The 16,354-nt window shown below is 43.9% G+C and overlaps 1 protein-coding gene across 5 annotated transcripts in view; it reads left to right on the top strand.

The window, feature by feature from the left end:
* Nucleotides 1–16,354, top strand: part of LOC139368284 (TAO kinase 2b) — a 52,890-nt gene that overhangs the window by 17,264 nt on the left and 19,272 nt on the right. For all 5 annotated transcript variants that reach the window (XM_071107019.1, XM_071107016.1, XM_071107017.1 and 2 more), the window contains 8 exons: nt 1,663–1,754; nt 7,050–7,143; nt 7,459–7,540; nt 8,022–8,189; nt 10,126–10,332; nt 12,101–12,306; nt 13,792–13,969; nt 14,429–14,557. In XM_071107019.1, coding sequence (XP_070963120.1) covers nt 1,663–1,754; nt 7,050–7,143; nt 7,459–7,540; nt 8,022–8,189; nt 10,126–10,332; nt 12,101–12,306; nt 13,792–13,969; nt 14,429–14,557 — 1,156 coding nt within the window. The remainder of the gene's footprint in view (nt 1–1,662; nt 1,755–7,049; nt 7,144–7,458; nt 7,541–8,021; nt 8,190–10,125; nt 10,333–12,100; nt 12,307–13,791; nt 13,970–14,428; nt 14,558–16,354) is intronic.

Here is a 16,354-nt window from a genome sequence, read left to right as displayed (position 1 = left end):
ACTGTGAAAAGACCCCTGGTGGCATGTCTGGTGGGATAAGTGTGTGTGCCAGAGCTGTTGGGATGGTGTATCACTGTAGAATGCTGTGGAAGCCATGCTGGTTAAGTGTGCCTTGAGTTCTAAATAAATCACTGACAGTGTCACCAGCAAAGCACCATCACACCTCCTCCATGCTTCACGGTGGGGACCACAGGCGGCGATCACCCGTTCACCTACTCTACCTCTCACAAAGATACGGCGGTTAGAACCAAAAATCGAACATTTGGACTCATCAGACCAAAGGACAGATTTTCACCGGTCTAATGTCCATTACTCGTGTTTCTTGGCCCAAGCAAGTCTCTTCTTATTGGTGTCCTTTTGTAGTGGTTGCTTTTGATCAATTTGACCATGAAGGCCTGATTTCATACCGTCTCTCCTCTGAACAGTTGATGTTGAGATGTCTGTTACTAGAACTCTGAAGCGTTTATTTGAGCTGCAATTTCTGAGGCTGGTAACTCTCAGAGTTACCTCTGCTGCAGAGGGTAAGTTAGTCTTCCTTTCCTGTGGCGGTCCTCATGAAAGCCAGTTTCATCATAGCGCTTGATGGTTTTTGCAACTGCACTTGAAGAAACATTTTAAAGTACTTGAAGTTTTCCACATTGACTGACCTTCATGTCTTAAAGTAAGGATGGACAGTTGTTTCTCTTTGCTTGTTTGAGCTGTTCTTGCTGTAATATGGACTTTTACCAAATAGGGCTTTCTTCTGTATACCACCCCTACCTTGTCACAACAGATTGGCTCAAACGCATTAAGGAAGCAAATTAACTTTAACAAGGCACACCTGTTAATTGAAATGTGACTACCTCACGAAGCTGGTTGAGAGAATGTGCAAAGCTGTCATCAGGGCAAAGGGTGGCTGCTTTGAAGAATCTGAAATATAAAATATATTTTGATTTGTTCATTTTTGGTTACTACATGATTCCATGTGTGTTATTTCATAGTTTTGATGTCTTCACTATTAATCTACAATGTAGAAAATAGTAAAAACAAAGAAACCCTTGAATGAGTAGTTGTCAACTTTTGACTGGTACTGTGTGTGTGTACTACATTTATTTAAAGGAACTCAGTCCGGCTTTCAACTTACTTTTGAAAGTTATAGTAGTAGAATGCACTAGGTGTAATTTCGAAATTTAATTCTGCATCAGTTTTCTGCTTGTCATGTCAGTTTTTACATACCTTAGGGAGCTATTTATTACTTGTCAAAAATGTCCAGATCAACTAGCCCATGTCAGCTTGTTTTTATAGCCCATAGATTTAGTTGTAATGTTTGAGTCACTCATATCACATGAACACACATTAGACATTAAATCTGTAGAATTGCAGGAAATAAGCTTTAAAACAACAAAATGTTCTCTCCACCAACGAGAGGTGTGAACAGTTTGTCATGAACAGTGCTTGTGCCCATAAAAATAGATGTGGCGAACAGGGGGGTGTAGTATGTTCTTCAATGCTGGAAGGGTGGGGGGAATTGGGAACACCTGGTATAGGATGTGTACACATTGAATTCTTTCCTGTATATTGCACTACTTTCTACCAGTTCCCATTGTTGGGAATAAGTTGCCATTTGGTATACAGAAATAGTGGTGTCTCACACTGGCTTCGATGTGTTTTACCTCCGTACAGGATGGCTCCTGAGGTGATCCTGGCCATGGACGAGGGCCAGTACGACGGCAAAGTGGATGTGTGGTCACTGGGCATTACCGCCATTGAGCTGGGTAAGCTAAGCACAGGCCATGTAATACACATGTTCACAAGCTTTTAAGGTGTATGTACTGTATACCTATTCTGATATGTTTTTGCGTACTATTAGTTTTCTTGCCAATACTTTGTGCTTCATTGAGCTTGCCTGGCACAATGGAACAAATTGCCTAGTCCCTGAAGTGACAAACTGAGCCTGCAATTTGGGCAAGCACAAACAAAACACTTGATTTCTTTTTGTAAAATACAGTCTCATAGTTGTTTTAACTGTGTTTCCTGTGTGGTCGGTCCAGAGGAGTTACGATTTATGCGATAGCAAGGTGTGGGGTAAACAGAGGAAGAGTTGGTTTTTTATGTTTCAAAAATCTACATTACTTTTGTGTATATATATATATATATATATATATATATATATAGTGTAAATATGTGGACACCCCTTCAAATTAGTAGATTAGGCTATTTGTCAAACAAGCACACAGCCATGCAATCTCCATAAATAAACATTTCCAGAAGAATGGCCGACTAGCTCAGTGACTTTCAACATGGACCCGTCATAGGATGACACCTTTCCGACAAGTCAGTTCGTCAAATTTGTGCCCTGCTACAGCTGGCACTGGTAAACTGTAAGTGTTGTTGTTCTGAAGTGGAAACGTCAAGGAGAAACAACGGCTCAGCTGCCTAGTGGTAGGCCCCACAAGCTCACAGAAGGCGACCAGCGAGTGATGTAGCGCGTAAAAATCATCTATCCTCGGTTACTACACTCACTACTGAGTTCCAATCGGCCTCTGGAAGCAACGTCAGCACAAGAACTGTTCGTCTGGAGCCCCATGAAATGGGATTCCATGGCCGAGCAGCCACACACAAGCCTAAGATCACAATGTGCAATGTCAAGCGTCGGCTGGAGTGGTGTATAGATCACCGCCATTGGACTCTGGAGCAGTGGAAACGCGTTCTCTGGTGTGACGAATCATGCTTCACCATCTGGCAGTCGGACGGAAGAATCTAGGTTTGGCGGATGCCAGGAGAACGCTACCTGCCCCAATGCATAGTGCCAACTGTAAAGTGTGGTTGAGGAGGAATGATGGTCTGGGGCTGTTATTAATGGCTCGGGATTGGCCCCTTAGTTCCAATGAAGGGAAATCTTAACACTACAGCATACAATGACATTCTAGACAATTCTGTGCTTCCAGCTTTGTGGCAAAAGTTTGGGGCAGGCCCTGTCCTGTTTCAGCATGACAATGCCTTCGTGCAAAAGGCGGGGTCCATACAGAAATGGTTTGTTGAGATGGGTATGGAAGAACTTGACTGGCCTGCACAGAGCCCTGACCTCAACCCCATCAAACGCCTATGGGATGAATTTGAACGCCGACTGCGAGCCAGGTCCTGATTGCCCAACATCAGTGCCCGACCTCACTAATGCTGTCATGGCTGAATGGAAGCAAGTCCCCGACGCAATGTTCTTACATCTAGTGGAAGCCTTCCTAGAAGAGTGGAGGCTGTTATAGCAGCGAAGAGGGGACTAACTTCATATTAATGCCCATGATTTTTAGAATGAGATGTTCGATGAGCAGGTGTCCACATACTTTTGGTCATGTAGTTTATTTAATGTTCACAGAATGTCACAAGGCCGGTTCATGAAAGGGGAAATAAAATCCATGCCCGGTTCATAGCACTTCACTTACAAACTAAAGATAATTTCGATAATCACCAAATGAGTCTCTCGTGGCTAAACTTGTCACTCTCAATGTCCTCTTGTCCTTTTATCCTTTTCTATATTCTTCTTTGTTCTTTCTCCCCCGCGGGTCTCCATTGTTCTCCTCCTATTTTTCTGATGCGTAATTTCCCCCGTCCCTTCACCTGCGCCGGTAATAAGGGGTGTGATGTTGGGGATTCCCATGGTGGCCCCGCCCTTCTGAATATCCTTGGCCCCCACGCCTCTGGATGGTTGAAACACTCCCGTCCTCAGAATCAACACAGCAGGTTGAGCACCAGCCGCGACTAGGGCGTCGTGGAAGGATAGCGTGTCTGTTTTTGTGATGGACCCTAGATCTATAGATGATAGAGAAGTTAAAGGGCTGCAACCATATGGTTACCCTACAGTTCTATTTTTTTTTTGTGAGACACCTCGACTTCCCAACCCAGCATATCTTACCCCCACTGACAATTTTCTGTTGCGCAGCAGGTATTCTGTAGGGCCCTAAATTCACTCTTACCTGGCTCTGTGTATTTATGATGCAGGATGAGATCTGTATTCCCTGGGAGGGCTGAGAATATCTCCCAGCGTCGGTTCACTAGGGCCTGTAGGTCCTGCTCTTGCTTGTGCGTCAGCTACTTCCCCACCTGCACCTCTGTCGGGGGTTGATCTTGTTGGGCTGCAGGAAGGGAGAAGAACATAACATTTTCCATTTCTCTCGTGGTACTCCTTCATAAGGGTGGTGTAGCTGTTCAGGTTTTCTCCTACCTGTCTGCCAAACAGTCATTTACAGGTGATAATTTTACCGATACTTCATATGGACCTCTCCATAGGTTTGAAAGCAATGTTCAGCTTTCGGAATTAAAAGGAGTACCGTATCTCCTACATTAACTTTGGGGCTGGAAAGTCCTGTTGTAGGCTGTCAGTTGTGCTTGCTGCTCCCACTCCATGTGTTCCTTCACTGTTGGCCACACTGCGGCCATCCATTCTCGCACTAAGGTGGCATGTTCAGTCAGTTCTGTGGGGACTCAGCTGGGCTTCCCATGCCTCCTTGTTGAGGTCCAGGATCCCCCGGCACGGCCTCCCATATAAGTTTGAATGGGGAGAAGCCCGTTGACGACTGGTGCACCTCCCTAAGAGCAAACAGAAAGTGAGTTAATAACATGTCCCAGTTCCTCCCGTCCCGTTTCAATGTTGTTTTTTTAACATTGACCTAACTGTTTTTTATTTAAGCGTTTGCATAAACCATCTGAGGATGATATACACTCGTGCGTATCTGTTTCACCTGGTACAAGGCACACAAACCTTTCGTTATGCGGTACATGAACAGGGTCCCCTGGTTGGTCAAAATAGAGGAGAGTAGGCTGACTCGGAAAACATTTGAAACTCTTTAGCAAATCCTTCTAGTGGATAAATTGCGCATGGGAATGGGTTTGGGGTAGAGTGTGGCATAATCGATTACCACCTGTATATATTCGTTCCCCTGGACTGATTTGGGAATATGACCAACCAGATCCATAGCTATCCACTCTGAGGGCATTTCAATGATGGGGGGGGGTGAGCATTTTTTTTGTGCTCTGGTGCAGGCTTGGGGTGGTTCTGTTTAGTCTCTGGGTATGTGCCACTGGGTCCCCATAGATACATGAGACTGACCTCTGTTCCTGACACACATCCCCCTCCTGTACTAAGTGTGACGGAACAAGGGTAATCCTACTACCTGAGTCAAGCACCCCTTCTGCGTCCTGTCCTTGGATTTCCACAGGCTGGGGCTCCCTCTGCGGTCCAACACTGTGGGTATAGATTACATGGATGCACTCCCTTTTTACCGGAGGCATGGATTCATCATTAAGGGGACACTGCCATGGTTCCTGCCTTTCTAGGGAGTCTTTCCTTGCCACCGTGCTCTTGCTTCTACATCTGCATGGCTTGCTGTTTGTGGTTTTAGGCTGGGTTTCTGTACAGCACTTTGTGACATGGGCTGATGTAAAAAAATATATATATATTTTTTAAATGCTTCAAATCAATTTGATTGAAGTATAGCTGAGCTCCCTACATCGGAAACACTCTCTCACTGACCTTAGTTGGATACTTCCTTGGTGCTGGTTCAGGGAATGTTCCACGGGGCTCTCTCGCCTCTGGTTCAGGTCTGCTCTGGGGCCTTTCCGGCGGCCTCTTCAGACTGGGCATTGGTACCGGAGCGGACCATCTCTGCTCCAGACGTGCGCACTAGCTCCGTGGTGGCTTGGCAAGTCTCTATTAGCTGAACCAGCTGATCTGCTGTCTGGGGGTTGCCTTGCCATACCACTCTGGTGGGAGCTGTCCATCACCAGTTTTTTGTTGACTGCCCCGGATCCTTTTTTGTTTTTGGTTCAAGTCAACCTCGGTCAGCCGTATTAGTTGGTGCATTTGGGCTCTCTCTGATGCATTGCTATCGAAGGTCCACGCGTGGAAACGCTTGGTCTGTGCTAGTGGATTCGGACAGTAGCGAGAAGATTTCAGCCTTTAATTTATTGTAGTCCTCTGCTTCTGCAGGACCCAGGTCGAAATATGCAGCCTGCGCACGCCCAGACTGAGAGGGAGACAGCATCCCTGCCCACCGCTGCGGGACCCGTCCTCTTACTGCTGACCTCTCGAATGAAAGCAGATAGACCTCATTGTCGTCCTGTTCTTGTCGCCTAGGTATTTGGGTCCCCACTCCAGGCTTACTGTTCTTCCCTGCCTGAGCCAAACTGGCCATTTCAGTTCTCAAGAGGTCTATGCCTTTTGCGCAATTGCGCACGAAGCCAACTGTTTTAACAATGCAACATCCATTCTTAATATACCAAAGTAACTCTGTCACCACTTCTAGTGCCCGCGGTTTCCACCACTGATCAGTTTAGAGGGGTTCTGATCTATGTGGTAGCGAGGAGTGGTGTAAACGGAGGAAGAGTTGCAAAAATCTAAATTGTATATTTAATGTTCACAGAATGGCACTCAGCCGGTTCAACAAAATCCAAGCCTGGTTCAGAGCACTTCACTTACAAACCAAAGATCATTTAGATTATTACCAAACTAAATAGTCTCTTTCGTGGCTACAGAAATCACTCAAGTTCTTCCTCTTTTAAGCCGTTCTTTACCTTTGTCTCTCAATGGGGAGGCAGGGTAGCCTAATGGTCAGAGTTTTGGACTAGTAACCGAAAGGTTGCAAGTTCAAATCCCCATGCTGACAAGGTACAAATCTGTCGTTCTGCCCCTGAACAGGCAGTTAACCCACTGTTCCTAGGCCATCATTGAAAATAAGAATTTGTTCTTAACTGACTTGCCTAGTTAAATAAAGGTAATAATAAAAAATGTCCTCTGTCCTTTTATCTTCATTCTATATTTTTCTTTATTTCTTCATTGTTCTTCTCTATTTCTTGTGTGTATTTGCCACTGTCCCTTCACATGCTACAGTAATAAGGGGTTTGTTCAGGGGGAATCCTGTGATGTCGGCGTGGATTCCCAGAGTGGCCCCGCCCCTCTGACTCACCTTGGCCCGCACGCCTCTGGATGGTTCACACCTGTATTTTGTTCCAAATCTGGCCTTGAGTGTGTTTGATGCTGTATGTCTCCTGAACTTTGTCTCTGTCTCTCTATGCAGCGGAGAGGAAGCCGCCTCTGTTCAATATGAATGCTATGAGTGCCTTATACCACATTGCCCAGAACGAGAGTCCCGTTCTGCAGTCAAATCACTGGTGAGCCACTGACTGAGCACGGAGGTGGTTCTTGTGCTCTCTTTGTTTTTAGTGTCAATATACTTTCTGAGTAGCCTGGTCCCAGATATGGTTGTGCTGTATAGCCTTCTATGACAATGACCTTAGGACTTACCACAAACAGATCTGGGACCAGGCTACTTTCTGAGAACAATATGAGCCATTGGTGTAGATCAGGGGTGTCAAAAGTATGGCCTGCTGGCAAAATGAGTTTGACACTCCTGGTGTAGATGGATGAGTACAGTTTTATAGTGCGACTGTGACTAGTTTCTCGTTGTTTGGTCTCGTCCTTTTCAGGTCTGATTATTTCCATAACTTTGTGGACTCGTGTCTGCAGAAGATCCACCAGGACAGACCTACCTCGGACGTGCTGCTGAAGGTAAACGCTATCTCTTGGTCTACGTTTCCTCTTTTTTTTAAATAGTTATTCAAAGTTTAAGAATCAAAAGAAGGCACTACACAAACATGTAGAAACCAAGGAATGGCCATGAACTCTTTACCCATGAATAATATCAGAGGTGGCCTAAAGAGGTGCTGTGATTCCTTATTCTCATGATGGTAAAGGAGCGTCTCTTCAATGGCTCCAGTTTAAAGTAAACCTTAACTTTCCAACAGCTCCAAGTGGCACCATCAGGTAGAAATGACGTCCTTACAACCAGAATTGGTTGAATGTTGTAATCAGGTTTCAACGGTCTCATTGCAACCAGTTTTCCCAGCTAGGTTGATGCTTTAAACCAACAAAGATGGCATTGATTGACATGACGTCATTACAACTAGACTTTATGTAATTCCGACATCAGTTTGACCAGTTTTGCCTGCTGGATTAACCTTAGAAGCCATTCTCCCTTCCTCTCCCTCAGCACCATTTCCTATGCAGAGAGCGTCCTCACACGGCGGTGATGGACCTGATAGCTCGCACCAAAGACGCGGTGCGGGAGCTGGACAACCTGCAGTACCGCAAAATGAAGAAGATCCTTTTCCACGAGGCCCTCAACGGGCCCCAGCCCGAGGGAGGGGAGGAGGAGGAGGTATGAGGAGTGAGGGAGGGGGGGGGGGGGGGGGGGTGATGAGGGAGGTGGTGGTAAGGGGGGGGTGATGTGGAAGGGGTTTCGGAGTAGGTGGTAAGCATGGAGACGAGGGTGGGAGGGGGTGGAAAGAAGGGAGTAGGAGAGAAATGGCAGGTTGGGAGGAGAATGGGAGGTAAGGAGGGAGGAGAGCAGGTAAGGAGGTAGGCAGGTGAAGGGGATGAGAGAAATGGCATAAAAAGGAGATAATGAGGGGTGGGGGAGAAAGTGAACTTGGAGAGGCAGTAGAGGGATGAACAAAAGAGAGAAGATAGTGGGGGTCGAAAGAAAGCGGGGAGGACATGGAGGACATGGAGATGTTACGTAGAGGGAGAAAATGAGGAGGCAGTAGGGAGAGAGGAGAATAGTAACAGTTAGCTGAGGATGTAGGACCAGAACCAAAAGAAAAAAGTAGGATGTGTTGATTGAGGGGGAAGACAGACTACAGAACGCACTGGTCTTAAAACCTCTAGTTTTGGACCCTTTTTTCAATTTTCACCTAAAATGACATCCCAATTCTAACTGCCTGTACCTCAGGACCTGAAGCAAGGATGTGCATATTCTTGAAACCATTTGAAAGGAAACACTTTGGAGTTTGTGGAAATGTGAAATTAATGTAGAATATTACACATTATATCTGGTAAAAGATGATAACAAATGCAAGAGAAAGGATATAATATATTGCAGTTTAGTTGCAATTTAGATTTTGGCCACTAGATGACAGCATTGTATGCAGTTTCAGATTTGATCAAGTGAAGCATTGCACTACTGCCCAGTAGTTTTTATCAAGTTTGCCCAAATGTCCTGAATTGGTCAATTGATACATTTTCAAGTACATAACTAAAGAAAGCATACATTTTGTATTACCATATAATTTTTGTGAGATTACACACTCCCAGGAATGTCATACATAATGGATCATGAGCTTATACTCTAACTTTCACACAGCTAGATGGCGGGGTGGGTGTGGACCAGAGACAGCAGGGGATCAAACTGTAGAACCCAGTTCCTACATTTGAATATAAAAATAGATTTTTTTCAAATGAAACTATACTACATTCTATCTATGGGACCCTCAGGATGACAAATCAGAGCAAGATTACTGAATGTAAGTACATTATTTACTTTCAGAGGTGAATATATCAAACCAGTTGCCGTGATAGTTTTTTTTTTGTGCACTCAAACAATAGCATGGTATTTTTTTCACTAATAGTTACTGTTAATTGGACAGTGCAGTTAGATTAACAAGAATGTTAAGCTTTCTGCCCTTGTAAGACATGTCTATGTCCTGGAAAGTTTGCAGTTACTTACAATTACATTCTAGTCGCTTTAGTGCATGTTAGCATCCACCGTCCCAGTATAGGGACACTGATCACGTAAAGGTTAATTTAGAGGAAGAGGATTGAGCTGTGCACCACCACTCTGTTCAGGAATACAGCTAGCATTAGCATCCATCCTGTCTTTTTAATAGCATACGTCACCAAAGTGTAGTCCAAAATTGTGTGCCTTGACTCATTGTATGACCTCATCCTCTTCCTCCAATACAAATAACTTTGACCCCATCAGGAGTTTAAAATCTTTGTTTCCGTTCAACATGCCATACAAATAAAGGCATTTTAATTAATTATATGAAGAGTTCTTTGGTCCTCCTTTCTTTTTGATGACCTTTCGGGATCTAATTGTCTTCCCCCAGGGCCTTGCATAGGAAACACAGGAATCCAATGAATGCCTTATGATTGAAATTTGTAGATGAGAGTTTGAGGTCCGTTTGAACTGCATCTGAGAAAATGCGTAGGTGTTTATTTAGGTGTTTGTAAGTATTGGTAACACCTTATTTGTGTGTGCGTGATCGTGCATATGTTATCACCACTTCTCCTAACCGCCATCCCTCTGTCTCCAGGACGTGGAGCAGTACATGCTGCGGACAGGTACGGTCAACAGCATGGAGAGCTCCCATTCGCTGCCTTCCATGTCCATCAGCGCAAGCTCCCAGAGCAGTTCGGTCAACAGCCTGGCGGACGGTTCGGACGACAGCGGCGAGATGGCCATGATGCAGGAGGGCGAGCAAACAGTCACCTCCAACAGCTCAGTCCTGCACAAGCCCCTGGTCAGTTGGGACTTACCTTTAGACATTAGTCACAGCAGTGTTTCTTTTAGACTATTTTTTTTCTGGGGCGGGGGGCATAAGACCCCCCCCCCAATTTGCCCAAAGCGGCACCCAAGTCCTATTTCACAATTTTGTCAGTATGTAAACACTGTGCTGTATGAGGTGGGTAAACAATTACTACACTGAACAAAAATATCAACGCAACATTTAAGTGTTGGTACCATATTTCATGACATGAAATAAAAGATCCCAGAAAATGTACATACGGACAAGTGTTTCACTCAAATTCATTACTCAGGTGCACCTTGTGCTGGAGACAATCAAAGGCCACTCTAAAATGTGCAGTTTTGTCACACAACACCAGAGATGCAATTGCCATGCTGACTGCAGGAATGTTCACGAGAGCTGTTGCTAGAGAAATGTTTTTCTCTACCATAAGCCGCCTCCGATGTTAATTATAGAGAATTTGGCAGTACACCCAACCGGTCTCACAACTGCAGACCGTGTAACAATGCCAGCCCAGGACCTCCACATCCGGCTTCTTCACTTGCGGGAATGTCTGAGACCAGCCACCCGGACAGCTAATGAAACTGGGTTAGCTAAATTGAATAATTTTTTGCACAAACTGTTAGAAACCGTCTCGGGGAAGCTCATCTGCGTGCTCGTTTTCCTCACCACCCCGGTGACCTGACTGCATTTTGGTGTCGTAACCAACTTCAGTGGGCAAATGCTCACCTTTGATGGCCATTGACACGCTGGAAAAGTGTGCTCTTTACAGATGAATCCTGGTTTAAATTGTATCGGGCAGATGGCGTCGTGTGGGCGAGCAGTTTGCTAATGATGCTGTGGGACTATTCTACTACTCTGCTCAAACCATCGTATTATGCTACTCTCATCACCCCACTGGGAACCATAGGCTAGCCAGCTGTTTCGATCTTCAAAGAAGCATCTTCGAGAGCGAATGGAAGGAAAATAAACTCTGTAGTTCTGTTCAGGACTACGTGACAAGACACCGGACATCTACAGAGGAGAACAGTAGAATACTTGTTGGAACCCTTTTGGATAATCTGAGCCTTGTAGCGTGTAGCTTGTAGCGTGCCGCGAAAAGGCCAAACTCCCTTGGAAAAAGTCTGCATGAGTCCGATGGCGGTCACACCAGATACTGACTGGTTTTCTGATCCACACCCCTACCAGATGCATATCTGTATTCCCAGTCATGTGAAATCCGGGGCAGCAGCCAGCCTAGTGGTTAGAGCGTTGGACTTGTAACCAAAAGGTTGCAAGATCGAATCCCTGAGCTGACAAGGTAAAAAATCTGTCGTTCTGCCCCTGAACAAGGCACTGTTCCTAGGCCGTCATTGAAAATAAAAATTAGTTCTTAACTGACTTGCCTAGTTAAATAGAAGTAAAAAATATATTAGGGCCCAAGGAATTTATTTCAATTGACTGATTTCCTTATACCGTATATCTCTTATACCTTGTAACTCAGTAAAATCTTTGAAATTGTTGCATGTTGCGTTTTATATTACTGTTCAGTGTATTTAGCTAGATATGATGATTGTAAAATACCAAAGGTGAACTGTTTTTTGGGGTGTTTCTGTTGCGCTGATTCTTCTAAAAACTGTAAATTATGGTTTTACCTCAGTTTAGTTTACCACATAAATGGCTCACTAGTGGCTAATGACCTACTCTTCCCCTAACCCTAGATTGATTCCACAATGCAACACATGATTTACACAGAAAAGATTTGTCTCTCTCTCTACATCAGAGCCATGACAACATCTACGACGACCCCTACCAGCCCGAACTGGACGCACAGCAGCAGCCCCCGTCACGGGGTGAGGGACGAGAAGGTGGCAGGCGGAAGGGACACCGCAGCCGAGATCACTTTGCCACGATCCGGACAGCATCACTGGTGACCCGGCAGATCCAGGAGCATGAGCAGGGGTCGGCGCTGAGGGAGCAGATGTCTGGGTAGGAGAGCTTTTATGGAACGGCCAAAGAAAGAGCCCATCTGGAATTAGAAGGAAACGGATTGGCTAGTCCATGGAAGTCAAGTTAATTGATTTATTCCAGTCATCATTCACCTTTTCAGTTAATATTGAGCCAAACAACCTGCAAATTCATCCACTGTCACACGCTGGATTCGGTTGTGTACAAGTAATATGGTACCGGCCTCCCGATTATACTCTCAAATAAACATTCTGTACTGTCGCCTCATATGAAACGTTTGATCTCAAATAGAAAATGCTGGAGAATAGAGTCATTGTCCAAATACATATGTAGGGGAGTGTACTAATATAGTATTTTTCAGAGGTACTCACTACTAGTATTCTAATGATACCAGAATGTTGACTTCAATACTGATACCAGGTTTAGTATCACAATACTCGATACCAGAATCATCCCACAGGACCAAAAATTAAGCAGAGAGCAGGATTGTGATTATTTTTTATTTTTTTTGCCCTCCCTGTTTTATATTTATTTTCTAGTTTAACCCAAAATCACACTTTAAAAATAGAAAAACAACAACATTGGAAGTGAAGTCCACAACAATGCTTAGACCACGTCGGGGACCACTTTTGAGGTCTGGGAATAATCGTAAGTTAGATTTTTTTTATGTAGTTACCCTTTAATTCAAGTGGCATGCACTTAACACTCTTGTTTGGTTAGCAATGTTTTATGTAGTGCACGTGATGTAGTTTGCAAAACAAATGGCTGCTGGATTGATGCAGATAATCTTGATTCTGCCAGGAAGGCATAGGCTACTTTGTTGTTAGCGTTTGGTTCAAGGTTTTTGGGGAAGCCTTATCATCTACCCGAAGACGGTTAACATTTGCATTGCTAGGGCTACACAAAGTGGTAGACATACGCACACCGCACACACATGAAAAGGTGCGTTTCTGAGCCGTTACCTCATCAGAAAGTTGCAGGGAATAAGAATCACTTCTGTTCATGTCTTATGATAAACTTGGGCAAATGAATACATTCAAAGTTCAATACATTTAGTTTATTTCCAAATGTAAGACACATTTGGTAGAATAACTGAAAATAACAGAACTGTTTCATGTGGTATTGAAGAAATACAGAAGTTTGGGTGTATCATGCAACCACTAACTAGCTCTAGCCACGCTGTGACGCACAAAATGTCTGTCGATCAGCCATAACTGGTTGAAATTATTTGTAATAATCATTACATCCAAATGACAACATATGGGTTGTAAACTGGTTTTGATGATGCCATTTCAACCAGCTTAGCCCACTGGTAATAAATGTTCTAAATACTCATCCGTGGTTAGAAAGCAGTTCATGGAACTATGTAAAACCGACCGGCGCAGTTGGCTGTACTGGTTGTCAAAATATCTGAATCGGGCTGCTTACGTAATTGCCCATTCCATTTGGCTGTACTAGTTTTTGACATACTTTTCTCGTGTCAAATCCTCCTTTACCCCGTCCCAGGTACAAGCGCATGCGGCGGCAGCACCAGAAGCAGCTGATGGGCCTCGAAAACAAGCTGAAGGCGGAGATGGATGAGCATCAGCTGAGGCTGGACAAGGAGTTGGAGAACCAGAGAAACAGCTTTGGAGGGGAGGGGGACAAGCTGAGCAAGAAGCACCAGGCTATCCTGGAGAAGGAGGTAAGGGAAGGAGGGAGGTATGGATCAGGAGCGAGGTAGATGGGGACAACCTCAGCAAAAAAGCACAAGGCAATCCTGGAGAAAGAGGGATGGTGGGAGGAGTGAGGGTATGGGGACAAACTGAGCAAGTAGCACCAAGCCATCCTGGAGAAAGGTGAGAGGGGGAGGGATAGGAAGGGAAGGAGGAGTGTGAGATTGGGAAGGGGGGGACAACCTTAGCAAGAAGCACCGGGTTGAAGAAAGAGGTACAGATGGGGGGGTGGACAGGAGTGGAATGAGATGGAAGGAAACGTTGAAAGAAAAGAGGAAAGGGTATTGACTACGGCGACGGGGCGGCTATCCCAGGATCTCAATGTACATTTGTAGGCCAAAGTAGATAGTCAAGCCGTATATAAGCTCTAGAATTTAGGGGGGGGTTTATTCTTAGTTTGCTTATGGCCATGTGTGGTTGGTTTTCAGACCAAGGCAGCCCTGGCTGAGGAGAAGAAGTTCCAGCAGCACATCCTGGCCCAGCAGAAGAAGGAACTGACCAGCCTGCTGGAATCCCAGAAACGGCAGTACCGCGCACGCAAGGAGCAGCTCAAAGAGGTACAACCACACTGCAACCATACCGTAACTACACACTAACCATACTGCAATTACAAACTAACCGTACTGCAATTACTCACCAACCAATAATCCATCTACTAGGGCTGCACGATATTGGCAAACAAATCTAATGGCCATTTTCTTGACCAAATATTGTGATTGCAATTTGACATGTAATATAAATCAAAACACTTGGGTTAGCTGTTGGAATCGTAGAAATGGAATTACTTCTATTAAGAAGCAAAGTGGAAAGCGGCATCATTCTTGTTTGGAACAATCGGTTGACTGCATTTGATCTAACAGAACAGCATGCGAACTTATAGTGAATCTAACAGCGAGAATGGCTTGGAGTGTGTGGGAAGCAGCTGCAAGAGGAAACAACTTTTTTAAATTAATTTTTTACTTTAAAAACAGACATTACACACTGCTGAGAATGTTTAAAAATATTGCATGAAATATGGATATTGCACATGTCAGTATTGTGATGACTTTTTTCCCTTTTTTTTAATTAAAAAAAATATATTTATACAGTACCAGTCAAGTTTGGATGCCTACTCATTCAAGGGTTTTTCTTTTTACTATTTTCTACTCACGTTTTCTGTGGCTAAAGCAACTAGGCTCGTAATTTAACAATTGTATTCGTATTAACAGATGGCATACAAGTTTGATATTAAGGTACACGGAAGTTCACATGTCCGGTATTTTGATTTTTTTTTTAAATTAAAATTAAGTTCAAACCGCTCTCCTGTGAAGTCGTTACATACACCTAGTTTCCTGAATCAGGTCACATATGCCTTGTCACCCTGCTTAACCACAGTTTACTAATGTGGTGATGTTTGGCATAAGAGTTCTTTCGTCTTTTTACTGCCAATAACAAATTCACCACATATTGAATCTACACCCTTCAGCGATTTGTTTGAATGCGGCGTGAAACAAAGTTTGACTATTTGTAAACATCATTCGTGCTCTCGCCCATATATAAATCAAATCAAATTTGTATTTGTCACATACACATGGTTAGCAGATGTTAATGCGAGTGTAGCGAAATGCTTGTGCTTCTAGTTCCGACAATGCAGTAATAACCAACGAGTAATCTAACTAACAATTCCAAAACTACTACCTTATACACACAAGTGTAAAGGGATAAAGAATATGTACATAAAGATATGTGAATGAGTGATGGTACAGAACGGCATAGGCAAGATGCAGTAGATGGTATCGAGTACAGTATATACATATGAGATGAGTATGTAAGCAAAGTGGCATAGTTAAAGTGGCTAGTGATACATGTATTACATAAAGATGCAGTAGATGATATAGAGTACAGTATATACGTAGACATATGAGATGAATAATGTAGGGTATGTAAACATATTAAGTAGCATTGTTTAAAGTGGCTAGTGATATATTTGACATCAATTCCCATTATTAAAGTGGCTGGAGTTGGCAGCAGCCACTCAATGTTAGTGGTGGCTGTTTAACCTCTCTGATCTCCCAAACCCGGATCCGGTATCGTGACTACAGCCTCAAGCTCATTACCATAACGCAACGTTAACTATTCATGAAAATCGCAAATTAAATGAAATAAATATGCCATCTCGCAAGCTTAGCCTTTTGTAAACAAAACTGTCATCTCAGATTTTCAAAATATGCTTCTCAACCATAGGAAAACAATAATTTGTGTAACAGTAGCTAGCAAACAAAGGATTTAGCGTTAGCATTAGCGTTAGCATCCAGCACGCAACATTTCAACAAAAACATAAAAGCATTCAAATAAAATCATTTACCTTTGAAGAA

The sequence above is a fragment of the Oncorhynchus clarkii genome, chromosome 16 (genome assembly GCF_045791955.1).
Source record: "Oncorhynchus clarkii lewisi isolate Uvic-CL-2024 chromosome 16, UVic_Ocla_1.0, whole genome shotgun sequence".
NCBI lineage: Eukaryota > Metazoa > Chordata > Actinopteri > Salmoniformes > Salmonidae > Oncorhynchus > Oncorhynchus clarkii.
Note: the sequence above shows the minus strand (reverse complement) of the source record. Positions and strands in the feature narration are given on the sequence as shown.